The 20,890-nt window shown below is 37.2% G+C and overlaps 1 protein-coding gene and 1 pseudogene across 1 annotated transcript; both read left to right on the forward strand.

Annotated features, from left to right (window-relative positions):
* Positions 1-8,830: 8,830 nt before the first annotated feature.
* LOC145486877 (QRFP-like peptide receptor) lies at positions 8,831-10,478 on the forward strand (annotated as a pseudogene).
* Positions 10,479-17,818: 7,340 nt separating this feature from the next.
* On the forward strand, positions 17,819-19,541 carry LOC145487394 (QRFP-like peptide receptor). Its single transcript, XM_081466158.1, has one exon. The coding sequence runs from the start codon at positions 18,147-18,149 to the stop codon at positions 19,122-19,124; it is 978 nt and encodes a 325-aa protein (XP_081322284.1). The 5' UTR covers positions 17,819-18,146; the 3' UTR covers positions 19,125-19,541.
* Positions 19,542-20,890: the final 1,349 nt, after the last annotated feature.

Genomic DNA, 20,890 nt, shown 5'->3' on the forward strand with positions numbered 1-20,890 from the left:
TAGTCTATAATTATTTATTTCATGTGGGCCATTTCCCCTCAGGTATTGTGTGATGTTTTTTTTTCCACACATTGTATTTGATTAGCGATCTTATTCTAGTATTGTAATTTTCGATCACCCTTTTTCACATTTAATCTTTATCACTTGTAAACATCTTGAAACTGAGCGCGATGGATACGGAGTATCCGAAACTTGTCTTTCCAATTTTAAAGTGTGGGCATTTTCTTGAAAATAATGTGTTATATCTTTCATACTCCCAAGAATTTTGGTAGCATTATCCACGATTTAACAGCCTATAGACCTATGAGTAGAACAAGTGCATGTAAAGCCCCGGCCAAACGATCGCAACATTTAAACGCAACATTGTTGGAAGGAACATCTTGCGTACGTTTGGCCACCCTGCTGCGACGTGTCGCGACATGTTGCGACATGTTGCGACATGCTGGGTGTTGTTGGCCAGAGGCTACGTAAATTCATTAACGGCGCCTGTGTATCTAGTATAATTAAATCTGACTCGTTACAGCAATTTTAATTTTGCTCAGAATTTAAATTTGTTTTACGACACAAACTTAGTAAATCGATGTAGATCACGATGTACAGATGCAACCAAGGTATGAAGTTGTATAATTTTGTGACAAATTGACCATTGGAATGTCTGCAAAACGTACATGTAGAAGTGCGTGGGAAAAAGGGTGAGTTAAACGACGCGTAAAGTCGCTATATTTATCGTTGTTATCAAAAAGCGAAGAACGTATTTCCACAATGATCCATTTCGTTTAATAACATGTTTTCTGCTTTCGTAGCGCAAGGATTAAAGAGCGACAGTAAACTTTGATTCTCGTTTTGCCTTCATGAATTGTGATGATTTTGTCAATTTTAACTTTATTTTGTTAGTTATGATTACAAGCAGTCAGTAATTTTAAACGCTTACAGCTGATTTTCACTAGTGCTTAGGCAAAGGCAAGCATACACAGAAAGAGTGAAATGTTGATAATTAGCGCCTTTTGTTTAGAAATTTCTGAGCAAGACGTCCGGGTGACTATGTTGAAGCTTACGCACCAGTGAACAGCAGCCTTTATAGCTCTTTACGGAGACCAAAAATTGCGCGAGATGTCCAACTCGCTGTAATCGCGGCCAAAAGAACTAGCGCTGAATAGGAAAATTGCGAATTTGCATATAGTTTCCGAAAAAGAGGACAACCTCGTGAGGTATACCCAAATTTTCGAACATTTTTCCTCGAAATTTCTGTTCCATTTGGTTTTCGTCTCGAAATTTCCGGAACTTTCGGTTGAATGGCTCGCTTTTCGAAAATTCAACAATTTCCGGATTTTCTGGAACTTATCCCAGGAAATTTTCGTACCATTTGTCCCCGTTTCGAAAATTTCGGAATTTTTGGTCGAATGGAAAGCGCCCGTGATCTCATTAAGGACCACTTAGTGAATCACTTGTGCCACGGAAACTCATTCTGTACAGTCTCGCCAGGTGAATGCAACAAGGAGTCTGTAATATTTCGTAAAGAGAACAATTACATTGCTTAGCAGACTATCTGTGCAATAAGGACGAATCAGGGGCGTAGGGTGAGATTTTGAAGGTGTACGCACAGCGCGGAAATTGCAAGCGCCGAAGGCCCCAAACTAGGGGGACCTGGGGGCATGTTCCCACAGAAAATTGTGAAATTTAGGGTTTCGGAAATGCCATTTCCAGCTATTTCCGCGGAACTTTTTTGTAAATAAATGCGACGGAAAATGCAGTAGTTAGTTGTTTATTTTACCCATCTCTAGAGTTTTCGGTAACCTACATCAAAAAAATGAGGTAAAACAATGGTAAAAATAGGGGGTTTACAAGCAAAGGGCAAGACGTCTACCCTTTAGACGGGTGAACTCTGTTATAACATCATTAAGGTCAACGTCCTTGTGCTTGTGAATGTGTAAAATTGCTATAGAGTTTAATCTCCCGTCTGTCATGGTACTTCGTAAGGGCGTTTTCAATCTCTTCATACTGCTGAAACTACGCTCCTTAGTGCAAGTTGACACAGGATTCGTCGACAATGTTATCTTAGCAACATAATCTCCGGGATAGAATTGAGGGTTGCCATGATCAAGAGACTCAACCAAAGTCTTCAGCTTCACATTACCATCTATTCCACACATTTCACTTTTTCCTCCATCTTTTGACCTCGGATTTGAACTCGCCCTTAGAGATTTCCATGTCACTGCCGAAGCAGCTGAAGATATCATTAACGGCTCTTTCTGTTAGCTCAGTGAGCTTCGCTGGAATATATATAGAATCAACGAATTAATGTTGTTTTATGCTAACAGCATAGGAGCAGTGATCTCTTTGCCGTCAGTAGGGTAAACAACATATGTAGCTTTTAAGCCCGTGGCTTCGTTTCTCTGTTCTGTTCTCAAACTGTCACCTTTTCCTGCGGCATCCCTATGACTAGCTTATATATATACACAACTGACCAGGAATAAGAAGCTGCGCTTGGAAGCCAGGGAGAGGTTTGACTAATTGCTCATCAAGCTGGTTGATGAGGTGATCTAAAAAGGGAAGATACAGACTCCTCTTCCAGCATGAAGACGCTGAGTTGGCCTCGACCTTCAGCATTTGCACTTTGTTCAGTGGTCTTGTTGATCACGTTAAAGTAATCATGTATGGATTTTCGAGCCATGATACAACTGTGTCAGGTAATACTGTGATAAACTGTGAATTTCAACTCGCAGAGGATTTACACAGTCAATGACTTCAGTTGCATTTTGCATGTATATATTCCTGTTCTGAGTTGAGTACAATTATTTCTGAAGCCACATAGCATTTAAAGGTAATCTCTCCTCAAAAATAACCCGGGACAGGGGATTGGGGAAAGGCGAGGACCACATGGGGTGGAGCTTTTTTTTTTCCGTTTCAATCCACCATTACGTTACAACAACAACAACAACAACAACAACAACAACAACTTTATTAGCTCTTACATTTAGAAAAGAAGACATTTGCATCAAATAAAAATTAAAGCTAGACGGGTGTTGGCTTCCTAAAATAACTAGGGAGTTAACACATCTAGGAAGCCAAATAACGTTTCTTGTTGTTTATGGAGTAATTAAAAGGTACTGGAAAGACAAACACAAACGCCAGTATAATTCGAAATTTAAAAATCGGTCCTATTTTGTAAGATGCTATAAGGGAATAAAAAAAAAATTTCCAGATTTCAGCTGTACGCACGGGCGTACGTGCGTATATGGACGCTACGCCCCTGCGAATGAATTGGGAAAAAGATTTTGTATGTAGTCAAATTAACGTAAAATTAAAGTGTGGCTTGAAATGTAAATATTGAAATTATTCTGCATCGCGGAAATCACGAGAGATCACATGTTGCTCAGATGTAGAACTTGTTCGATCTGTGTTTCGTCCTGTTTGTTGAGAATTTTTTACATACATCATTCCTTTGAGAACGTTACATTTTTTTCCACACTGACATTGTGAATTGTGAAACAGAATTCTTTCCGATAGTACCCTCAGCCAATATAAACCTATGCAAAACCTTTTAAACTAAAGTAAATCCAGCGGCGTAATTTTTTTTAATATTAAAGGAGGAGAGGTTTTGAACAAAAGAGCCAACCTGGCTCGTATTAATTTAGCCGGTAAGTGAAAATAACAAGTGGAGCTTTGAAACTAACATTGCATTACCGCATCGTGGGAAATGAAGAAGCTCGCAAAGTTAGGAAAAAATTTTTTTACGGTGAGGCTGAGAGATTTTTTTCCCCTCAGGTAAGGAACAAGTGCTTGCTTAGAAAATATATTGAAAGAAAGCAATTTAATGTGGTATCAAGTCGTCCCACCGCAACAATAAAATCACCCAGCTACAGTAATTTGCATATCTATGGCAAAAAAAAACTACCATAACGTCAGTTGCCTTTCTCATAGTTTTTGTCTTGTAGACGATCATTCCGATTAAAGGATTCCAAGTAGCAGTAAGCGAAGGTTTTCTCCAATTTCCTGTGCTGCAGGATTACTGAAGCACAGCTTGGTGGCTGTGTTCCATTCATCGTTGTGTTCGACTTTGCTGACATCCTTAAGTTCACTTTCTTATTGAATATATTTCTGTCGGACTCTATTTTTCATCTGCTTTGTTATCAATGGGTGGAAACAAGTCAATTTATTACAATATAACAACATATGGAGAAAATAAAATTAAAAAAAGGAGAAAAAAAACTTCTAGCGTTGAGTAGAATAGCAAATGAAATGAGTAATTTTTGAGTTCAGAACAGGAAACAAAACACAGGCATGCACGTTAAGTGCCCTCTTTGACTGCTGATTTGCGTCTGACACCCTATAATATTCGAACATTTTTCTTTATAGCTGCGTTAACAATTATAGAGCTTGATTTGCCGAGATAACTTGCAGCTTATGCCCCCCCCCCACCCCCTCCCCCCCAAAAAATGTTTTTTGGCATAATGTACTGAGGAAGTATTGTTGATAAGAAAATTGTTTTTCAGGAAATCAAAGCTGTTGTTCTAATTTCTTCCTGTTTACGAGTGATCGAAATGAAGGGTGTTTCCGAAAAAGGCGATTCTAGATCCCCTGTAAAATACCTAACGTTTGAAATTACTATAGCAGGTCATTATTCTTTGGGAATGTCGGCGAAGCTGCACCAGTCTTTCACTTTTTCTTTGAATTGTTTGGCTGGCATTACATGGCTTTTTTAAAGAGGAAGTGATAACCTAAAGATCTCCATGTACCTCACAATAGGATTATGTGACTGACGACGTAATAAATTAGTCTTGCTAACCTCCTCCACTGACTTCCATCATTACGTCATACTTCAGTCTATGTCTGCAAATCAACTGTTGCCCTCTAACTGCAACTTCTTTTCCCCAATCCCACCCAACCACCTCCTTCCAAAAATTAAAACAATAACAACAACAACAACAACAACAACAACAACAATAACAACAGCATCAAGAAAAAAGAAGAATTGAAAGAGAAAAATCGCTTGGGCGTCAAATAATAGACCAATTTAGAAGATCTGTCAATTTCTCAGCAGTGCGAGAATTGTATTCGACGGAGTGAAACAGCGACGGTGGAAAACTGATCCACACATGTCCATCACGATATCCTCGGTAAAAGTCAGCTGGTTTAGAGCAAAAGCTGCAAATTATCATCAAATATGACAGGTGTTATTCAATGCCTGAAATGAGCAACCGAATAGGGAACCTTATCGTCGCGCCTGTGTCATTGAACAAGTAGTCTCAAATATTCCTGCTCTGTAACCTGCAATCTCATAAAGTGCTTCGTTTCCCACTGCCTTCTCTCTCGTAAAGTAAACCGGTTAGTCGGTTGAAAATAAACGCGTACTAAAGAAATATTGCCAAGTTTTAAAGTAACCAATTGGAGGATCTAAAATATCTTCAACGGTGACTGCAATTTTGAATGAGATTTTCGAAGACGTCGTAATTATGAGGGCTGCTTTTGACTTCAGATTAAAGATGTATTAAAAAGCATTAAGTTTAAGGACACCCCAAAATGGGAGCTGCCACACCAATGAATCAAAACCGTCTCTGGTTACTCTTTGAAAAAATAGGTCCGCACTGCATACTTGTGTGTGGGTAGCTTTCTTTTTACTTTTTTTTTTTTTTTTTTTTTTTTTTTTTTGAATTTTACGGGTTGAGGAAATTAAACTGAGCTGCTTATTAGAAACGGGCTTCCTTATCGGGATAGGGTGCTGTTCCATACCCTTTTTCCTCGCGTTTTTTCCACCCGATCCCTACCCCTTCCCCGTTTACCCCAGCAACGCAGGCTGTTTTTGTTGGTGTTTTAAGCAATAACATGTAGTAAATATTAACATGCTATAAATTAGGGGAAGTATTGAATGGAAGGTTGAACCCACCATGTTTATTTATTTCTTGCTTTACCCATGAGAGCATGACATAAGAGAGAGGGGATATTCACTGATTAAGAGGCTGTCTTTGTAAAAAAACCGACCACTGATTTTACTTCAAAAATTCGATTTTTCCCATAAGCTGGGATTTCGAAGCCTTTACCTAGTCAATCACTAAAATGAGTTTTATTTGATTAAAAATTCTTATTGAATTTTTTTAGGATTAATTGAACTTCGTTCCGCTCGACACAAGTTGCGTGCCTGCCGAAACTGGAAAAATAGCAGATATAGCCGGTGCTCTAAAAAAAATTATTATTCGTTCAAAAGTTCCAATTCTTTCTTTCAACTATAGATATATCATAGCAGTTTGCTTAGTCATGTTGCAGTTATAATTCAATGTTGTTCCTTCAACGGTCAAAACAAGACTTTTTACCCGTTAGATCGAGTTTTGAACCAAACGCGAAAATAGCTCTACTTTGAAGGCACGTTTTAAAAATGTGGCACCTGCTTGAAACTGCTAAACTACATGAATAGAAAGTATAAATGGCCCTTAATTTAAAGCAATAATAAAATTTGTCTGCCCACTAGGCTTTCAAAACTAATTAACTGCCCACTAGGTTTTCAAAACTAACTAACGCTCAAACCGATATAAATGTTGGCTAGCGAGACATTGACTTGCGAAAGTAAAATGACTCCTTTCGCTGTATAGGGCAACCCGCACTGAGCATTCAGGCCGACAAATGTTAGCTTGCGAAAGCGTAACTGCCCCTGCGCAACCCGTACTAACCACAAGCCGAGTCTTGATATGTTGGCTTGTGTGAGCAAAATAACTCTCGATATGGACACCTGAAGGAATGATGAAAGAAAGCTATCAATAAACAATACAACTGCAATCAACCTTTTAAAAGCCCACCGGAAATTAGGAAGCTGGATTTTCAATAAATGAAAAACAGACATGCAATAAAGCACAAGCTTGAATACAAAATTACAAACGATATGAAGATAGATTTTCGATACATGCAAACAGATAACTTACCGAATCTCAAGACAACTGTATAAAAGAAAAAAACTTTTTTTTTCTTTTTCTTTTTTTTTTTCCACATTTTTATTTCCATTATTAAATACAAAATACAGCGCTATTATTAAGTGTCAATAACATAATTACAAAACGCTGACAATAATATAATTGTTTTAACTGTAGTATAACAGATCATAATTAACTATCAATAAATAATTTCCCTCTGGCCTGAAATTTCCTTTGCGTGCTGTTTTTTAAGGCCCTGTACTTTTCAGTCCTCTATTTCATATTAATGATTTCTTTAAAAACAGTAATATTTGTCGTTTACCACTCGTCCAGATATACCATTCTGCAATAATTAAAAAGTAATTTAGTAAGTCACTTACTTCATCTAATTTGCCTATCAAAACATCCTGCAAGGAAAATTCAACCTGTTTACCAGAAAGTGAAAACCAAAAATGTTTGAAATATTTCCAAAACTGGTTAGTATGAAAACATTCATAAAATAAATGATTGACAGTTTCTGAGCTAACTCTACAAAATGTGCAAGAATCGTCTTGAACATAACCTATTTAGGCTAGACGAGAATTAGTGAAAGTGATATTATTTAAAATTTTGAATTGGAAGCTTCTGATAAACATTTCAAAATAGACAGTCTTCCCTTTTATGAACGCTTTAGTAACAGCTGAATCTGCTAAACCAAAGTCCTCTTTCAGTTTAGCAAAGCTCCTTGAGACTCGAGCCTCACCCGAAACAAGCAATTCATAAAAGTGTTTATTTTTACATACAGTAGGATTAATTTTTTTCTCCCCACATTGAAATTCCAAACAGCTCTCTAGTTCACTTTCGGTCACATTCAAATCCTTCAGTTGGGCAGGAACAGCAGTACGAATTCCTGGCCAGACTAAAAAAATTGTGTGCTTCAAACCTTTACTTTTAGCACTATTATAAGATTCCATATTATTCTTGTTGAATTGCAAGTGTTTAATAAGCAGGATACCTGCTTTAACATAATTTGAATAATATATTGTTTTATTATCTATCTTAATATCTTTGTTGTTCCCAATTATATTACAAGATATTGATGGCTTTGTTGAAAAGGCAATTCTTAAGTCAGCCCACCATTGGAGAAGTTCTCTGTAAAAAGTGGAATTAATTTTACAGTCTTTGACATCGTAATTACAACTAAATAGAAAAACCTCACCAAAATCCTCAAGCAAATAAGTAATATAAGCTTTCCATGGGGGCGAGCCTTCTGAAAAAAGTCTACCAAGCCAAGCTAATCTTGACTACTTAACATACGTTTCAAGGTCTATTAAGTTCGAGCCTCCGTATTTCAAGTCATTTACAGCTGCCAATCTAACTATTTTATCTGTCCCTTTCCATAAAAAAAAAAAAAAAAACGATAAATAATAGTGTTCAATTGTTTTATAAATTTTTCTGAAGTTGTTAGAACTGAGAACACATATAGCATTTTGGGAAGCAGAAGTGATTTAATGACGGTAACTTTGCCAAATAGTGAGAGACCTCGGCAATTTCATGACCGTATTTGTGTTCGAATGTCTTTTGATTTATCATAAAAATTTTTCTGTAATTGGTCAGTATCATTATAGCTAAATACTATCCCCAGGGCTTTGACAATTTTGCTCCACTTTAGCCCCAGAGGTGTCGCTGTATTTTGTCTGCATGAACCGATCCACATTACCTCAGTTTCAGTATGATTAACCTTTAAGCCTGAACAAATTGTAAATCGATCAAGCAATTGAAGCATGAGTTTTACACATTCATTATTAGGTACAAACAGAGTAAGGTCATCAATATATTGCACTAGCTTAAATTCTTCCTGCCCTATCATTAGGCCTTGAATGTCTTCTCTTCTCCGAATAGCGACTGCTAAAATTTCGGCTGCAATAATAAATAAATATGTGATAACGGGTCTCCTTGTCTTACTTCTCTGTAATTCAAAAAAAAAAACCTACCTTGGCAACTGAAAGCTGGGGAAATAATTATGAAGTCTTTTAAAACCAAAATTAAAATCACAAAATTACACAAAAGTGAAGCGGCCAAAACGAAGGAGGTAGAAAATCCACTCGCACAAGCCAACTAGTACCCAATCTTCTCATCTATAGGATCTAAACTAGTGCCCAGTCACCTCAGTAGAATTCCTTTCGATCACGTGACTCTCGTAAAGAGACAAACTTGTAGCTGCAAACTTAATGTGAGCTTCACACGCACAAAAAATTGTTGGGCAGGCGATGGGAAACGAGGCATGCTATAGAAATTGTCACGGGACAATTACATTTAAATTGGCTCCATTAACTATCTCAAAAAATGGCCTCAATTGTTACGTTTTTATATGATACGACTGACGTTTAATTTCAAAGGAATTTTGCAAGAAAAAATGAGTCTCCTCATTTTGTTTTTGAATTTTTGACACCACTTGTTATTTTTTTCAGGTCTGGCTGTAATCATGCTCGCTTGCCCATTGACAAAAAGGGCAGCAACCCAACTCGTTTCCACTCCGCCGGTTCAAGACAATACAATACAATAGCAGTTCATCGTGCAGTACAAGTGAACAAGGTCGATAGTAAACTTTGGGATGTCAGTAAACTCGAACTCAACAATAAATGGAACTTATGATAAACCAGAGAGCTGCTTCATCAATGTTGGAGCAGAGAACATCGGAAAAACTTTCGCTTACTGCCTGATCTTCATTGTTTCCTAAACTGGGAATACACTAATTGGAATAATCGTCTACAAGGCAAAAACAATGAGAACAAGCACCAACTCTCTAATAGTAAATATGGCCATGTCCGAGCTGCTGTTACCGATTTTCTTGTTCCCGAAAGTTGCAACAGAGCTGTATGTCGACTCCTAGCTGATAAACGGTCCATCAGTCAGGCCTTGTGCACACTGTATGTCTTTGTCGCCGATGTCTCCGTAACGGTATCTATTCAGAGCCTGGTACTGATAGCGGTAGATCGATTTGGAGCTGTGGTATTTCCCTTTCCTTCACCGCTCATCAGCCCTAAACTTTGCCCCTTCTACATTCCCGCCACTTGGATCATCGCGACGGCTATCCAGTCCCCACATCTCTTCGCCTTCAGACTTGCTGGATACTCTGGGAAGCCATTGTGTGTACGGGATTGGAATGGAACTTTTATAGAGTCCTCGTCCTTTGCAAATTACACTTTGGTAATATTTGTTGTATTCATTTATACCCCTTTGGTTTTAATCGCTACACTTTACTCTATTATTGTTTTGAAGCTTAAGTCACAACCGACTCCAGGCGAACGTTTGGTCAACGCAGCACAACAACGAGAGAAAAGGGAAAGAAATGTGTTAAGAATGGTCATTGCTATTGTGTTAAGTTTTGCAATATGTTGGGTGCCGTACACTACTATTATCTTAGTAGCTTAAGTGTCTTGTAGCACCATACATTATTATGTTATTGCACAGATTGCTGCTCGCGCAAATTGTGCCATTAACCCTTGTATGTGTTTACTTTTAAGTCGAAATTACCGTCAGGGTCTTGAGAGCCTCCTTACAAATTGTAGTAATCAAGTAGCACCGATTGGTCCGTGAAGCAATATCTGGCAATATATAGTCTATGCTAACTCCTAGAAATTGTTTTAAGCAGACTTAAGATATCGATGCTCTATTTGTAAGGGACAAGCAGCATACAATCCAACTGACCAATTTAGTGGTAGGTGATGCTGTAAGGAATAGCCACAATCTAGAAGCCTTCAGATAAAACGTCTGTAGGACTCCATTTGTATTAAATTTTATGGTTTGTCTACCAGATTATGAAAAAACTGTTGTAGCAAGATAAAAAAAAAAAAAAAAGAGTTTTGGTCCGTCTTATCCAACAGACTTTCATTCTCAATTTAATGATTCTGAGTTGTTATTCGGCTTCACCCAGTGACGGTCGTCAGAAAACGACTGCAAGATGAGTGTATTTAAATAATAATAATAATGATGATGATGATGATGATGACGATGATGATAATAATGATAATAATAATAATAATGATAATTATAATAACAATAATAAACTTAGATAACAAAGGAACAAAAGATGGAACCATATTTATAGTACTCTGCTGATTATGAACCCTTAGTGCCCAACCGATATGAAAATCGATCATTGAAAGGCAATCGATATAATCAATATAATAGAATTTAATTAATCGATTATTATCAATTGCCTGGATTAATCGTTGAAAATCAATTCTCACAATTCAAAACCTCGTTACTGCTATCGATTATATCGATTTTCATCGATCTTTATCGGTAAGCCTTGACAGAGGATACTTTCAATTTTCTCTTGAGCAGATAGCGCCAGCCGTAGGTCGGCTAGGTGTATAACTCCCGGGATAACTGAAAGAGATTGATCCCAAAATAATGGATGTCATACCGGATAGAGGGCTTGGTCAAAAGTTAATATGAGTATGTACTTACTGTGGCGACAGGAGAATCATTTATGATAGAAAAGAAAAAACTGGCAGAGTGACATTCCGGGTGGGATGACAACAGACGGTCGACACGACAAAAGAGGAAACAAAGTTTATATTACATGTGGCGGTTAATAAATATTAAAAACACTATACAGTGCATACTAAATATTTTTTTAAGAGTTAACCCAAAAAATAATCCCAATTCGGTAAATGGTTTTTGTTTTTGTTTTTGTTTATTTGGTTTTTTTTTTGGGGGGGGGGAGGGGGAAGGGGGTTAATTACTGGATTATGTGACAAATATGCCGGCTGGTTTTTTATTTCGCCTCGGAAGATGTAACCTAGCTTAGATTGATTAGAAACGTATAAACGGAATTAATGGATGGCACCAAGTCCTAGCTTGTCCTGTCAATTTATGAAAATATAACTACACATGCAAAGAAGGAAAAAACAAACTTTTAACGCTAAGTTAAAGAACAAAATGAGGAAGAAATTTTCGAGTTTAGAAAAGGAGAAAAAAAATACATGGTCAAACTAGATTTTTACATGTGTTATGCTGTAACACAGGCATAGACTTGTCCCAGCCTTCTGACAATCAATAGCATTAAAACATTTCCTTATTGTTGTGGTTAACATCTAATATATAGATTTAGGCCAGCCTGGAAGCGTAGCTCCTGGGCCGGGTTGTTCTGAGCCCGATTAAACTAACCCAGGAAAAGGTAGAATTTTGATGTGAGTTTTGTAACTTTGCAGTGAAGTTTTCTGTATATTGCTCGGCCTTCTATTTTGAGTTTTAATAAACACCATATACACAAACCAAGGAACAAAAAACATTTGTATAGAAGAAAAAGTTATATTTTGGTTAACTTTTAATCCTGGGTTAGCGTTAACCGGCTTCCAAACAATCCTGCCCTGTTTTCAATAAGTTAATATGACACGAGCCAAATCTCATAATCTAATTGTTTAATAGAAACACAATTTTTAACCAATAAGCGCGCGTATTTTCTTAGGGCTGTTTTCTAAACAAGATTTATTACCAAAGGGAATAAATAATTTTATGCGACCTGATGGAGTCACATCCAGGACTCGAATAGATTTAGATTTAAGCATTTGAGCATCGGGTTGCAGGCCTCTTTCCTAATAATAATAATAATAATAATAATACAGAGCTACAGAAGACCGTCCTCCTTGGAACTGCTCACATACTTAGGAGGACTCTATCCATCAAGTAATCCAGCAGACTTATGACTGCCCTAGGCTCACGGATTGAACTCGGCACCATAAGTTAAAAGCGGCAAGACTTTAAGGCCAACACTTACAACAGGAATATTGTCGTATGTACTCACTCAAAATTAAGCTACTTACTAATATGGTATTTTTTTTCATTGGACATCATGATGAGATTTTAAGAAACGGCTTTTAGCCGTGTTTTCCTGTTTCAGTTGTAGATTTATTTATTTATTTATTTATTTTTGACGTTTTATTTCTTTTAACAGTACGATAAAATAAATTACCTACAATACTACATACTTACACTAATAACAATACACTATGTCACATACTGCTAATTACATAACGTACTTACGGTACTTACAATACTGGTTACTTACACCACTGTCAATTACAATACTATTCTTACACTATTCGCGTCCTTTTTTTTTTTTCTTAATTGTTATTATATTACAGTGACACCAAATATATACATGTAATTTTTTTTTTCCCTTATGTGTACAAGCTTATAGTTAAATAATAAATATGAAATTAAATATTAATCAACCTTATTATATGGCTCGCGCTTGTGGCCGATATAACGCGCGTTCTGATTGCCTAAGAGCGATATCTGAGCGGTCATTATGCAGCCGTAATGCCCACGGGCCGATTACGGATTATGTAACTTGGGAAGAGCCCGGCTCTGAAAATGCAAGTGCATTGAAACGATGAAAGCCGATTAAAAACAGTAAGAGAAAGTAAATTTAATCCGAGTAGCTAAAAGTTTAGAGATTTTTCTTTAACAAAATTTATATCGAAGTCGTTTTTGACTTACCAGCCGGAACCCTGGTGGGCATTAGTGAAAAACAATCAAAGTTTACCGAGTCTTAGGTAAAGCTAAAATCGCTAAGTGAAAAACACCATCGGCAGATCTGTCATGCATCCTGAGCAGAACACCACGAAGAAACTTATAAGTTATCATCTTAGTCAAACAATTACTGAAATATTGAACTCCGCCACAGTTCTCATCAAATAGATTCCATTGCTTTAACACAAGCAAGTGTAAATCATCTTCCAGGATCATCAGATGTAAACAATCGGACGGTTTCTGTCGGTAGCAGTATTTCTGATAACTGCAGGAAGTTTTAGACTTTCACAAGCCTTGAAAAGTTCATCCATACATCCCAGAATGAAAATGGCGAAGATATGTTGTCGAAAGCGAATGGCCAAGATCGAGTTATTCTGAGCAGTACATTCCGAAGCATTAGTATTTTCTTTCATCGAAAGACCGTTGGTTTGGACTATTTTGAAGCACTTTCTGTCTTTTCTATATACGTTGACGTTTCACCTCAAAAGTCGGAAAAACTCCCCCATCCAGTTGTGGCACCACGATACTAAAATACCTTTTTGAGGCTGTGACAATCATTTTTCCCGTAAAGAAACGTGTGTTTTTAACGGAATACGTAAAGTTCACTGACTTTGTAGTTTTGCCCTGGGTTTTAGACGATGAATGAATCGGTAGACGCGCGCATCGCCGGATGTGAATTGACGACTTCCGCTCGAATATTTTGTTTCTTTCCTTTAATTCATGAGCCATATAATAAACAACTATTTTGAAGCACTTTCTGTCTTTTCTATATACGTTGACGTTTCACCTCAAAAGTCGGAAAAACTCCCCCATCCAGTTGTGGCACCACGATACTAAAATACCTTTTTGAGGCTGTGACAATCATTTTTCCCGTAAAGAAACGTGTGTTTTTAACGGAATACGTAAAGTTCACTGACTTTGTAGTTTTGCCCTGGGTTTTAGACGATGAATGAATCGGTAGACGCGCGCATCGCCGGATGTGAATTGACGACTTCCGCTCGAATATTTTGTTTCTTTCCTTTAATTCATGAGCCATATAATAAACAACTTAATAACCTCGACCGTTCGGTCGTTAAAGGAAAATCTCAAACCTCAGCCTGTCGCTCGGTCAATACGGCAAGGCCTCAGTTTGAGATTTTCCCGTAACGACCTCACACTCGGTTATTAAGTAGTTAATAAACATCAGCAGCATATAAAATTAATTAACGTAAAAAGGTCCACGTGCGATAAAAATTTTGGAAGTGCTTTTTTGCAGTCGCAATCTCTTTAAGAATTTCAAGTTTTCCTGGAATGAATGATAGAAAGTTTTGAAAATCTAAAACATCTCCGCGAGGGCTTGTGTAGAAATTACAATATTTGGTTATCAGTACACAATAATTTAGGACTTGCCAATGCTTTGTCCTATCATGCCAGCCGTAGAGTATATGGCCCATGGATAACGTTATTGTTTCATTTGTGTTTTGGTACCACCAGTCTTGGAACAGAATCCAGAAATCGGCTGTTAGTGTGCAGTTTATTAGCAGTTGATGCAATGTTTGTTCTTCTGCGTTGCATAAGTTGCATATGGGGCTTTGTGAAATGCCGTCTCGATAAAGTGTAACACGGGTTGGAAGCACGTTATGAATCACTTTATACTGAAACATTACTATTTTTACTTCATCTGTGACAGCAAATGGCATAAGATAAACCTTCTGGATGGTATTTTCTGTAAATCCGTGGCGTTAAATTTTGGTTTCACCAGTGGGAGGAACGAAGATGGTGTTTAAAAGAGAGGAGTAAATAGAACTGGTTCTTAGGGTGCTGACTGTGGTATCGTGTGTGACGTTCGGAATAGGGTTTTTAAGACAAGCTTTCCAATTTTTGGGAATTGCGTTAACCAGGCCATAGTATACGGTGAAAGGAACCTTCAAACTGAATTTTATTACAAGTTCATGCCACTACAAAAATCCTGATTTTGGTTTAATATGTCGCTTATCTTGGTAATGCCGGCGTCATACCAATTTTGATGAAAAACAGTTTTTTTTTTTTTCTCCCACAGGAATTTTCCTGTCGAGTTCCACAGTATTTCGTTTTTAGGATTTGTTTTGCCCGTTAAGATTTTGAACTCGCACCAGTAATTTAACATTTTTTTATAAAATGTGAGAAGCGCATCATCAAGGTCAAATATACTTGCTGGAAAGTTGCATTTTGTTAGGAAGGCAAGACCACCATGTTTGTGCAAGAGCTAGATAGCTAGCTAGGCTAGAAATTATTTTTCAGGAGGTTTGTGACTCGTCTTGTATTCTGTTGACCCAAGTTATTTTAAGCGCTTTTTCCACGATCTTAAAATCACACATTTTCAATCCGCCGTTTTTCTTTTCTCCAATTATGGTGTTTCTTTTGATTATAGAGGGCTTCCCTGCCCAAGTAAAGTTGAAAATTAGCTTGTTTATTTTAGTCTTGGATGTAGTGATCTGGAAGAGGGAGCACGGAAGCTGAGTAAATTAATTTAGATATCCCAAGTGTTTTGACTATGTTAATCTTTCCATAAAGAGTTGTGTTTAGCGTTTTCTCGAGGTTAAGTATTTTTTCACCGAAGTTCAGTCTGTTAGCACTTTCTTGTTTGTAAGAAAAGAAGACACCAAGGGCGCTGATAGGTTCTTTTGGCCATTTAAAACCAAAAGGTTCATCTGTTCTGTCTTTCCATTGACCTAACCATATTGCTTCGGTTTTAGTGGTGTTTATTTCTAGACCCGAATGCCCTTTGAAATCATTTAACATCCTCAATAGACTCGTAACGGAGTCGAGGTCACGAACAAATAATGTTGTGTCGTCGGCATATTGACTTATTTTAAGCTCATGCTTGTTGGCTTGAATACCTTTAATAGTGGGATCATTTTTTATGGATCTAGGGAGGAGTTCTCTGTCTAGAACGAAGAAGACGCCAGACAACGGACAACCTTGTCTGACTCCCCTCTGTAGGGAGAAAAAAGTTGAAGCATGACCGTTATTCAGAACACAGCTGGTAACATTATTATAAACAAATTTTATCCAATTTTGAATGTCATGGCCGAAGTTGAAGAGCTAACGTGTTTCTAAGAGATAGTTCCATTCAATGGAATCGAACGCTTTTTTGAAGTCCAAGAAAATGGCAATACCTTTTTGATTTAACTTATCTGCGTAATGTATTAAGTGGTAGATTAGCCTTACATTTTCACCAATGTAGCGGCCTAACCAGTTTTATCGGGGTTTGTTAACGTTGGCAAGACTTTTTCAATTCTCTTGGCTATAACTTTAGCGAGAATCTTGTAGTCGACGTTCAGTTCCTTCAGTTGTAGATTTACAGACCGGTTGTTTTGAAGATTCCATAGTTATATATTTGTGAAAGATACACCAATAAAGCAGAAAGACGATATGGTTCTGTTATGGAGAACAATTGTAAATACTAAGTTTCTGGTAATTTCTAAAATGTTTAGTCACGTAATGTTTGTACCAGAGCCTGGTACAAATATATGAACAATGACGGCACTGTCCTCTTATCGAAATATAGTTTGATTTGAAAATATAAGCTGAATGTGTGGTGAAATTGATGGATTCTTTATCATAAATGAAAGAGTTAGTCCACTTAGGAAGCTGTAGAACTCTACCGCCTCCTGCGTGCTTTAGAACAGTACAAAGCACAGTCGAGGCTTTTTTATTTGTTGAATCCAATGTACAAATATTACATTTATATGGATCAATTGCACTTTTTTAAAATTCATTATTATTTTTTTTTTTTAAAACTTAACCTCAAAACTGAGGAATGACTTTTGAGGTCACCTTAATGAGAAATTATTGCTCATATAAAAATTGTTTTTCAGGGAGCTAAAGCTGTTGTTCTAATTTCTTCCTGTTTACGTCCAGCGACGGCGGAACACTGTTCCATAGCATATCCATTACGATATCCTGAATAAAAGGCCGTTTGGAGCAAAAGCTGCACACCATCTTTGCAAGACAACGAATCCTTATCATCGAATCTGACAGGTGTCATTCAATGCCTGAAATAAGCAACCGAAGAGGACAGTTTGCCCGTCATGCCTGTGTCATTGAACAGGAAATCACCATAAGTCTACCTACGCAGTAGTCTGTAATCTCATAGAATATTAATGCTTCGCTTCCCATCGCCTTCTCTCTCTCGTAAAGTAAATCGGTCATTCCGTTAAAAATGAAAGAGTGGAAAAGAAATATTGCCAAGTTTTCAAACAACCATTTCAAAGCGAGACTTGAAAATATCTTCAACGTTGACTGCCATTTCGAATGAGATTCAGTCGAGGACGCCGTAATTATGAGGGCTGCCGTTGACGTTGGATAAAATGACACGACAGCTAATTCGTTCGGTTTGTAATATTAATTTGCATGACAAAAATAAAGCTTAAACCAGGATTTTCGATCTTAGGATCACCATATTACCAACAGAAATACAAAATATGAAAATAATAATAATAATAATGATGATGATGATGATGATGATTTTTGAAAAAAGGTTACTAAGACAGTATGGAGCACAAACTACATTGAGAACATTCGTGACCAATTAACATTTTTATCATCTAAAACGTTATCACGTCACGTCTCTGAGCCAGTTAAATCCCGCCTTCATCCAATATAAATAGACCAGTGTTTTATGCCCAACAAAATAGCATCTGAGAGAACATTGAATGAGCAAGATAGTAAACATACGGTTATCAGTAAACTCGGGCAACAATGAATGGAACTCATGATCAGCCAGCGAGCTGCTTCAGCGATCTTGCAGCAGGGAGAATTGGAAAAACCTTCGCTTACTGCCTAATATTCATTGTTTCGTTGGTTGGGAATACTTTAATCGGAATAATAGTCTACAAGACAAAAACAATGAGAACAAGTACCAACTTTCTGATAGTAAACATGGCCATGTCCGATCTGCTGTTACCGATTTTCCTGTTCCCGAAGGTTGTAGCAGAATTGTATGTCGACTCCTGGCTGATAAGCGGACCTCTTGGTCAGGTCTTGTGTAAGCTGCATATCTTCTTTTCTGATGTCTCCGGAACGGTTTCTACTCAGAGCCTAATGCTGATAGCGGTAGATCGATTTGGAGCTGTGGTATTTCCCCTCCGTTCTCCGCTCATCAACCCTAAACTTTGCCTCTTCTTCATTCCCGTCACTTGGATCATCGCGATGGCTATCCAGTCCCCACATATCTTCGCCTTCAGACTTGTTGGATACCCTGGGAAGCTAGTTTGTGCACGGGTTTGGAGTGGAGCCTTTGGAGAGTCCTCGTCCCTTGCAAATTACGCTTTGGCAATATTTGTTGTATTCCTTTATACCCCTTTGGTTCTAATGACTATACTTTACTTCATTATTGTTTTGAAGCTTAAGTCACAGCCGACTCCAGGCGAGCATTCGATCAACGCTGCACAGCAACGAGAGAAAAGGGAAAGAAACCTGTTAAAAATGGTCGTTGCTATTGTATTAAGTTTTGCATTATGTTGGGTGCCATTTACTATTTTTATCTTAGTAGCAAAAGTGTCCTGTAGCACCATACATTATTTTTTTATTGTGCTGATCGCCGCGCGCGCAAATTGTGCCATTAACCCTTGCATTTGTTTAATTTTTAGTCGAAATTACCGCCAGGGTCTTAAGAGCCTGTTCAGTTGTTTTTCGTCCCTGCAAACAAGTAATGAGGTAGCACCAGTTGGTTCGTAAAGTAATCTACCAATATATAGTCTAAGATTACTCTTAGGAATTATTTTAAGTAGGCTTATGATATCGATGCTCTATTCGTAAGAAACAAGCAGCATATAATCCAGCTGACCAAGTTAGGGCAAGTGATGTTGTAGGGAATAGCCACAATCTAAAAGCTATCAGATAAAATGTCTTTATTGGACTCTATTTGTATTGTATTGCGTGGTTGGAATATCAGATCGTGAAAAAATGTTATATGGCAAGAAAAACAAGGCTTCTGGTCCGTCTTATCAAACAAAGTTTCCTTCTTAATTTGATGATTCTGAATTCTAATTCTGCGTCACCCAATGCGGTCAGAAAACGACTGCAAGATGAGTGTATGTAAAAGTTAAAAAAATTGAATAACAAAAGATTAAAACATGGAACTGAAAATTTGTAAAGAATAGAGTTGGTAACAAATTTACATTAAAAAAGCAGCCGAGAAAGACAATTAAGTGAAAGTTTCCAAGATAATTATCGTCCATCTGCAAAGCAAACATTAGAAACAGAATATTGTCATGTGTATTCACTCAAATTTAAGGTACTTACTTATTATAATTTATTCATTGGAAAAATTCTAGGGAACGGTTTTCAACCTTACTTTCATGTTTCAGTTGTAGATTTGAACATTCCATAGTTTTATATTTGTAAAATGAAGTACCAATAAAGCAGAAAGATGATATGGTATTACGTAGGTTAATATCTTTCCACGGCCATTCTATTACGCTTGCCCTTTTTAATATAACTTTTTTAAAAAACTTCCACTGAAGCGGAATATTTAAATCGTTTGACGAGGTGGATGGTTGGAAAGATAGGGCTAGAGTTCTTCTGTTTAAACAAGCTAGAGCTAACAATTCAAGTTGAAAGTAATTACCTGCCGTGCACCGTTGCTTTTTTTCCCCACTTCAGGATTTTATTAATGTATATATATTTTTTGTCATACCACTTTCAAACATCGATGACTTCAGTTAATTAGCAACGACACACATGTACCGTTTATGAATAAAAGCAAGTCTGTCGATAACTCGGTGTTCTCGTTTTCCCAATTAACAGTTTTCTATGTTTCTTCCGTTTTAAAATTACCTTTTATATGTACCAAAGCTATAACTTCTTGCCACGATTTTAAAAATAGTTATTAAAATAATAATAATAATAATACTAGTAATAATAATACTAGTAATAATAATAATTATGTTGCCTCGTTGTGTTTTTATCTCATCACACAACGCCTTTCACTTTGAAGTGAAAAAATGACACAGTTGACTGTGAGCTGCAAGGGCCCGACTTACTTTCTGGTCATATCGAGCTTTGCAAAGACGCAACGGTAAACGATTTTAGCCAAATAAAGCGGCTTATTCCGATTAACGTATTTCCATCAAGCGGAAAAAAAAAACTGACATAAAGCAGGCAGTAAGAGAAGTTTTTTCATTTTTTTTTTTTTTTTCTGCTACTGGATTGCCGAGGCAGTTCGATAGCTGTGTTCCGTTTATCGCTTTGCTCGAGTTTGCTGATCGTGTCATTATTTAAGGTAATTCCTCTGAAATAAAAGTGACAATAGATTTTTGTTCAAACTTTGTCCACTGAATATTTGTCATATGATAACTTCAATTTTGAAATAAAAAAAGGGGGATGCCCATGCTCATTAAGGAGCAGTGAGGCATTGAAAATGCCCCATTTTTGCATTATTTAATGCTTATTATAAGAACGCATTCCCAGTAATTGTAACATCTTTGTAAGCCCGGACTCAT

This window comes from Orbicella franksi, chromosome 5 (genome assembly GCF_964199315.1).
Source record: "Orbicella franksi chromosome 5, jaOrbFran1.1, whole genome shotgun sequence".
In the NCBI taxonomy this organism is placed as follows: domain Eukaryota; kingdom Metazoa; phylum Cnidaria; class Anthozoa; order Scleractinia; family Merulinidae; genus Orbicella; species Orbicella franksi.